Consider the following 8,055-nt stretch of genomic DNA (forward strand, 5'->3'; position numbering starts at 1 on the left):
TTATTTTATTATTCTAAAGCTTATGGAAGTGGTCTTTCCCCACCCTGAAGACCATTTTAGACTGCAAAGACCTCAAATACCCTAAAGATCTCGAAGACCTCTTTCCCCATCGGCATTGCCGCAACTAACAATTTTATATCGACCTTCTTTCCCCTCCCCCTCCCCCCCGCCTCACTTGCCCTCCCCAGCCCCTGCGGTTCTCCTGCTCCTTCTCAGTTTTCCCCTGCCCCATGGGATGCCTGGCCCCCTTCTCAGTCCCCCCGAGCTCTCATGCTCCCCCCCGCCCCCGCCCCGGCGGTTCCCCTGCTCCTCTGGTCCGCTTGCCCCCTTCTCAGTTCCTGCCCCCCAGGGTCAGTGGCTCTCCTGTCCCTGCCCCACTGGTTCTCCTGCCCCCCCTCCCTCACCTCACTGGCTACCTTTCCCCCCAACCCTGCGGTTCTCCTGCCCCCTTTCTCCCCCCCCCCCTGCTCCAGTGGTTCACCTAACCCCTCCTCAGCCTTTCCCTTCCCCCCTCCATTGCCTCTCCTGCCTCCCCTTCTCAGTTGCTCCCCCCTCCCCCAGTAACACCGGGTAACCCTGTCAGTCATAAATAAAAATAAAGTAAAACAGATAACAGTTAGGGCCAGAAGGCAAGCGGGAGAAGATACAAGTCATAGAGTGTGTACATATCTGGAGATTTTAACCTAAATATGGTGCCTTGACGTCTGTTTAAGAGCTTCACCGAGGAACCATATGGATGATTGATTTTTTTTTAAACTGACTTTATTAAGTGATGCATGGTCCTCAGATACATGCATCACAACCATGCACATGCTCCATGTAAAACTACAACTGTAAACAAACATCAACCAAATTGTTTAAAGCCTTGATTGTTTAGTATAAACGAAGGAAACAAAAAGCACAAACTTGGGTCTTGTCTGATCTTTATTGTTCTCCTGCTCTTCCACAGTGTGATGGCACATGGATCGCAAAACCGCATGTCGAGCCAGAACCTGGCAATTGTCTTTGGTCCTACACTTCTGCGGCCAGAGTCTGATCCTGTGAATATGGCTGTCAACACCGTATATCAGAATCAAATAGTGGACTTTATACTGTATTCCTACGATGTCATATTCGGGATTAAGGCATAGTGGTTGTACTGGCACGTGACCAAAGTGGTTGCCGTTCAAATTTTCACTTAACGTTCGCGACCAGCAAAATGGTATTATCCACCAATTTTATGATTATTATTATTATTATTGGTGGAAACATGCAAATGGTATTGTGCATGCAACTGGAAAAGGTCCGTTTACAAAAGCAATATATGTGTTAGAGGTTGCACGTACTGCCACTAAGGTCCATTTAAAAATGCCAATCGATTGTAATACTGTGTCGGTCCATAAAATACGATGAAGGTTTGAAATCCACGGGCAGCTGTTCATCTGTGTCCTATACCCTGTAGTTTCTTCCATTGACCATCACAGTGATATGCAATTTATAAACTGAACCATTTCAAAAATATTTTTGCATTTTGATGTATAAAGGTTTTCTTTGCAGTCATTTGGCTTTGGGATCATCTATTTTTATATTTGGGGGACGGAGGTGGATAGGAGAGAAGGTTCTAGAAGTGTGGTGAGAGTAAAGAGAAACATTTTGGAGATGAAAGAGGGGAGGAGATGCATGGGGCACATATGGGGGGGAAAAAGGGGTATCGGCCAAAACCTTCCATTTGCGAACACAAGTTGACGGCTTCTTTAAAACTCACATCCCCCTGTCCATTTCCTGCACACCTTTTCTTTTTTCTATTTTTATTTTTTACCAAAATTATCTTCCTCTCATCATTGAGCTTCCTCAAGTTGTATAAAATGTTGTCTGGTTGAGCTGTGGATGAAACATTGCCTACCATTGGTAGACATGCGTAGAAATCATTCTGGCGTGAGTAGTTTGACGAATTGGGCTTGAAGTGTTGTCCAAGAAAATCTTGAAACGTCCACCTAGAGGGAAGCAAAGTGGGATTTGATGCAAGAGTTTTTTTTGCACATTGCTCACAACTGGATTAAAGTATAGTTTTTATGCTGGAAACAAAAACTTCATTTTATTTTTTAAATCCTGAACTTTATCCCAAGTCGGCGTGACTGATTACTTTACCGTATAACCCTTTTTTGTACAGCGAGAGAAATGATAGTTGTAATAAAAACTGCTTGTAATGGACGGCCCACCTTTACTTTGTGTGCCCGTACAAATCTGGGATTCTTGCAGAAATACCGCAATCTCTTCTGCAGCTGTTGTGGTGTTGAGAATAAGTACTCGTCTGTGGAATAATGTTGGGGTTGGGGTTGTACCAGTTGTTTAACAAACATGTGGTGCTGCAATGCATGCCATTCAGGACCAACACTGATCACAACGTTAATGATGTGTCTCGTTCGTGGGCCGAGACCGTTTTGTTTCCTTTCCTTTTGTGACCCACCTCGCATATCTTTCTGCATTTATAATATGTTGTGTAAAAATATTACACAATTAATATCTGAAACTCGTCACGCACCAAAATTGCACATATTTTTTAAATGTGGAAAAAAACACCCAAAACGTTGATGATCTTTTTATAAATACGAGAATATATACTTCATGCATGTCGTCGATACCCACAGCAGAGTGATTCCATTCAGTGAAAAGAGCATAAAGAAATTTCTCGAATGTGATGTTAAGTGGATGCAAGTGGAAGTCCCGATTAATTTTTTTAATAGAGGTGGATTAATTCATTTTTTAATTAGACATTTGATAACTGGTTTGATTCATTTCAGTTCATGAAGAGTTTAAAAAAAAAGGCTTTGATATTAAATTTATAATACCATCTGGTAAAAAAGATTGTATCATTTCCTTACTTTGTGTGTGTGTGTGTGTGTGTGTGTGTCTGTGTGTGTCTGTGTGTGTGTGTGTCTGTGCGTGTGTGTGTGTGTGTGTGTGTATATGTCTGTGTGTGTGTGTGTGTGTGTGTGTGTGTGTGTGTGTGTGTGTGTGTGTGTGTGTGTGTGTATGTGTCTCTGTGTGTGTGTATGTGTCTCTCTGTGTGTGTGTGTGTGTGTGTGTCTGTGCGTGTGTGTCTGTACGTGTGTGTGTGTGTCTGTGTGTATGTGTCTCTCTGTGTGTGTGTGTGTGTGTGTGTATGTCTCTCTCTGTGTCTCTGTGTGTGTGTGTGTGTATGTCTATGTGTGTATGTGTCTCTATGTGTGTGTGTGTGTGTGTGTCTATGTATGTGTGTATGTGTCTCTCTGTGTGTCTGTGTGTATGTGTCTCTCTGTGTGTCTGTGTGTATGTGTCTCTCTGTGTTTGTGTGTGTGTGTGTGTGTGTGTGTGTGTGTGTGTGTGTGTGTGTGTGTGTGTGTGTGTGTGTGTGTGTGTCTGTGTCTGTGTCTCTCTCTGTGTCTCTCTCTGTGTGTCTGTGTCTATGTCGATGTGTGTATCTCTGTATGTGTCTCTGTGCGTGTCTCTGTCTCTGGTGTGTGTGTGTAGAACCTCGTTCACCCACACTCCTGGACAGTTTCCCCATCGCGACATAGACTACATACTTTATATTTAGAATTCCCATTCAGTTATACACAGCTAGATAATAATGGACACAATATGGTGCTATAGTTTTTGTTAATTAACATAACTAATTTATGTGCAACCTTTCGCACTGACGAGTTATGAATTCTTTATAAGTAAATTTTAAACTAAATATATGCAAAATTTCAGCTAGATACCAGAGGTGGGTCACAAAAGTCAAAAAATGGACACATTTTGCCTGTTCGGCCCACGGTCTAGTCCTCAGGCTATATCCTATTTACCTTTGGCTATATATACACAAAGAATTAAGTTAAGCACCCCTACACAACGAATTAAGGTAAGCACCCCCTAATATATATTCTTTGTGTATATGTATACATTGGCATATATTCTAAGGTATGTGAGATCAAATAATGATTGGTATGACATTAGCAATTATCCATTGATGAAATGCAGATGAGTGCACTCATCTGTGACGCCCATCGCTCGTGCAGCACGTGTTATCATCCACGTGGTCGTGATTTTCTGTAAATGCACTATCATCACGGGTTATTGCAAGTCACGCCTGAGCTCGTGTGGGGGTTACATGGTCATTTTCTCGTAATGGTGGCTCGTAGACGGTTGTCGGACGGAGAACGATGGCGGATAATAGGCATGATCGAGTCCGGAATGTCCAGAAAAGCTGTAGCTCGAACGTTTGGTTACCACCATTCGGTGATCAGTCGGTTGGTGCAGAAACACCAGGAAACGGATGCGGTGAAGGACCGCCCAAGGTCTGGAAGACCTCGCGTGACAACAGTCCGCCAAGATAGAGCGCTTTTGAGACTGGTGCGACGATATCCCTTCGCCTCGAGCCATTTCCTGAAGGACAACTGGCTGCCCAACAGAAGGCTATGTCACCGTACCGTGAGGAACCGCCTGAAATCGGCCGGTTTAAGGTCAAGACGAGTGATCAAGCGTCCAAGGCTACTCGAACGACATCAGAGGGAGCGTTTGGCATGGTGCCTAGCGCGACGTGGATGGAACATCCGGTCTTGGAGGCGAGTTCATTGGTCGGATGAAAGCCGGTTCTTGCTGTACGTGACAGATGGGCGTGTTCGGGTGTGGCGCCACAAAAACACCGCGTATGCACCTAAAAACATTCAACCAACGGTACCCTTTGGTGGTGGCTCGATTATGGTCTGGGGATGCTTCTCCCATGACTGTAAGTTGGACCTGATAACTGTGCGAGGTAACCTCAACGGAGAGCGATATGCCGAGGAAATCCTGAATACCACCGTAATCCCGCACTTCGATGACCACACCCTCGCCAGCAGACCCATCTTCATGGATGACAACGCCAGGCCTCACCGTGCGAGACGCGTCCGAGCCTTGCTGGAGCAAGGTGCTGTGACAACCATCCCCTGGCCTGCGTACAGTCCTGACCTGAACCCCCTCGAGCACGTTTGGGACATGTTGGGACGACAAATTGCGAAGATGGTCCCTCCAATAGCCAATCTGGATGAATTGGAACGTGCATTACATCGGGAATGGAACAACCTGCCACAGCAACGCATACGACGGCTTACAGGGTCTATGAGACGTAGGGTTGAGTCAGTGATCCGATCACGTGGGTCCTACACACGTTATTGACGCAATGATCGCTAGAGGTCTTCTCAGAACAATGACTGTACGTTAGAAAACATAAACGTCATCCACACTGTCCGTGATGGACCTATAGCTCCATACTTAAATTGAGGTGAAAATATGCCTAAAATTCCCAAAAAATTTCACCTTAAATTATTCAGAATAAAATATTGAAAACGGCATGATTGTTATGTTTTTATGTGACCATAATATCACTTCTCCAGAAAATATAGCAATATCATGGGTATATTACACTGTTTTGACGACAACAAACTTGTAATGTGCGAGGTTGTAAAAAAACGGGGGGGGGGTGCTTAACTTAATTCTTTGTGTATATAAGCAGGTGAATGTGTAATTGGATGTTTTCGTTGGAAGTGATTAAGGTAGAGAACATTGTAAATGGAGCTGGAAGGATAGCCTAGAGCCCAAGAGGTATGCACACTGACCTCTGAGTTTTCTAGCCTGGGTTTAAACCTTGGCCCAGCTATAAAATGTCATCTGGCACCGTCCTTCGGGTAGACGTTAAACTTTGTGTCCTGGCTGCCAGCATTAGTTGGTTGATGTTAAACATCCCATGGTGTTTTTCCAGATTGAGGTGAGCGAGCTATTGCTGGTACCTTGGCCTATTCTAAATTATTGCTCTAACCTACAGGGGGGCCACTGCATCATTGGCACAGCTGCACCCCCAGAAAATGATGCTATCAGCCATGTGCTGCATACAAAAGAGGAAGAGGAACATTGCTAGAGCACATGGTTGTATTACAGAGTTGCATAAATATAGATTTCATGCAAATATGATGGACACTTTTCTCTCCCTGGTAAAGTATGGATTGGAATTTGATACGACATGGCACCCACAATTGAAACTTGATAGACAGACACGAGTGTGTGTTCCTTTTCTGCTTTCAAGGTCTCCTGAATTACAGTAACAAAAGAAACCCTTGTGGAAGCATTTGCTCCATAACAGCGAATTATCTATACTTTCAGAGAGCCGTTTGTCTGTCTGGATGTCGCCATTTTTCTCAGAGATGGCTGAATGGATCTTCATCAAACTTTCAGCGGTTCGTCAGTGAGTGCCTGGGAGTGTTTTGGGCAAAAAAAGAAAATTTAAATTTTGTTTTTTTAAAGTTTGATTTTTGGGGATTTTTTTTTCTTTTAATCGATCCATCATAGGAGTGGAAAAGTGTGTAAGGACCCCACTCCTTCGTGGGTGTGGGAAAATGTTTTAGGGCCACAAAAAATACACCGGGCAATGCCAGGTACCCCTGCTAGTAGCTTAATAAAAATTTACTTTATAAAATATTTTACATTAACAAGTATACATACACCAGAGGTTGTAGTGAGTAAATGTATGCATAACAGAGCAATTGATGAGTACTAAATATCAACATTTGCTTGCTAATTACCATATTCATCATATTATTCACTCAAGTTATCTAGCCTGGGTTAAAATCTGCACTCAGCTATAAACTGTTATCCCTGTGTTTCACAAGCAGGGTGATTAATCAATGTGTGTGTGCAATCCCTCGGATGGATGTTAAACAAGCATCTCGTCTGCCAGCATTAGTTGGTGAACGTTAAAGATGCCATGGTGTCCTTCACAAAGAGTAGCCAAGCTATCGCCGGCACCTTGAACAAATTCCAAATTCCTGCCCGAACCAGCAGAGGACATTGCGTTAATGGCACAGCCACACTCAGCCAATGATGCTATCCTCTGCAGCCTTGTGCTGCATACGAAGAAATGTGCTGCATTTCATGTGCTTTTCACTGAGGAGAGGCTTCCGTCTGGCCACTCTGCCATAAAGCCCAGATCGGTGGAGTGTTGCAGTGATGATTGTCCTTCTGGAAGTTTCTCCCATCTCCACACATGATCTCTGGAGCTCAGCCAGAGTGACCATCGGGTTATTGGTCACCTCTCTTACCAAGGCCCTTCTCCCCCGATTGCTCAGTTTGGCCGGGTGGCCAGCTCTAGCAAGAGTCCTGGTTGTTCCAAACTTATTCCATTTAAGAATTATGGAGGCCACTGTGCTCTTGGGAACCTTCAATGAATGAATGAATGAATGATCGTTTTAAGGCCATTTTCCCCGCTAGAGCGGGGGTTAGCCTTGCGGAAACCCTTGTGCCCCATGACAATCATGGTTCCCTGTTTGAGGCAATGTTTTTATGGCCGGATGCCCTTCCTGACGCCAACCCTTGGTCGCCTCTTGCGATGCGCAGGGATACGGTGTACCTATTCTAAACCGGGGTACACACCGGATCATTCATCCCAGCAAGCTGGTACTCAATTTGCCGACCTCAGAAGGATGACAGGCTGAGTCAACCCCCCTGGCGTTAATTCAGCGATCGATCGGGATTCGAACCCAGGATCCTAGGATCCCAAGCTGGCACCTTAACCGCTAAGCCAACACCAGGCTTAGCAGCCTGGTGCAGCTTTCAATGCAGCAAGAATTTTTTTGTAGGCTTCCCCAGATCTATGCCTCGACACAATCCTGTCTCTGAGCTCTGCAGGCAGTTCCTTCGACCTCATGGCTTGGTTTTTGCTCTGATATGCATTGTCAGCTGTGAGACCTTATATAGACAGGTGTGTGCCTTTCCAAATCATGTCCAATCAATTGAATTTACCACAGGTGGACTGTGGATCAAGGTGTAGGTGGATCCACAGATGGATCAAGGTGTAGAAACATCTCAAAGATGAGCAAGAGAAATGGGAGGCACCTGAGCTAAATTTCAAGTGTCATAGCAAAGGGTATGAATACTTATGCCAATGTGATATTTCAGTTTTTTCTTTTTAATAAATTTGCAAAACTTTCTAAAATCCTGTTTTCTCTTTGTCATTTATGGGGTATTGAGTGTAGATTGATGAGGGAAAAAATGAATTTAAACGATTTGAGCATAAGGCCTGAA

The 8,055-nt window shown here is 44.3% G+C and overlaps 2 protein-coding genes across 9 annotated transcripts in view; one reads left to right on the forward strand and one right to left on the reverse strand.

The window, feature by feature from the left end:
* Positions 1–2,190, forward strand: part of LOC137416826 (rho GTPase-activating protein 15) — a 186,635-nt gene extending 184,445 nt beyond the window's left edge. For 6 of the 7 annotated variants that reach the window (XM_078781893.1, XM_078781895.1, XM_078781896.1 and 3 more), the window contains one exon: positions 950–1,539. In XM_078781893.1, the coding sequence (XP_078638019.1) occupies positions 950–1,130 (181 nt within the window). In that variant the 3' untranslated portion in view covers positions 1,131–1,539. Of the gene's footprint in view, positions 1–949 lie in introns of all 7 variants that reach the window. The other variant, XM_078781898.1, reaches the window with a different exon arrangement.
* The window catches only part of QTMAN (queuosine-tRNA mannosyltransferase), a 56,391-nt gene continuing 49,247 nt past the window's right edge, over positions 912–8,055 (reverse strand). For both annotated transcript variants that reach the window (XM_068102477.2, XM_068102478.2), the window contains exons 10-11: positions 2,199–2,290; positions 912–1,973 (exon numbers count right to left, since the gene is read on the reverse strand). In XM_068102477.2, the coding sequence (XP_067958578.2) occupies positions 1,905–1,973; positions 2,199–2,290 (161 nt within the window). In that variant the 3' untranslated portion in view covers positions 912–1,904. The remainder of the gene's footprint in view (positions 1,974–2,198; positions 2,291–8,055) is intronic.

This window comes from Myxine glutinosa, chromosome 7, assembly GCF_964187855.1.
Source record: "Myxine glutinosa chromosome 7, kmMyxGlut1.1, whole genome shotgun sequence".
Taxonomy (NCBI): Eukaryota; Metazoa; Chordata; class Myxini; order Myxiniformes; family Myxinidae; genus Myxine; species Myxine glutinosa.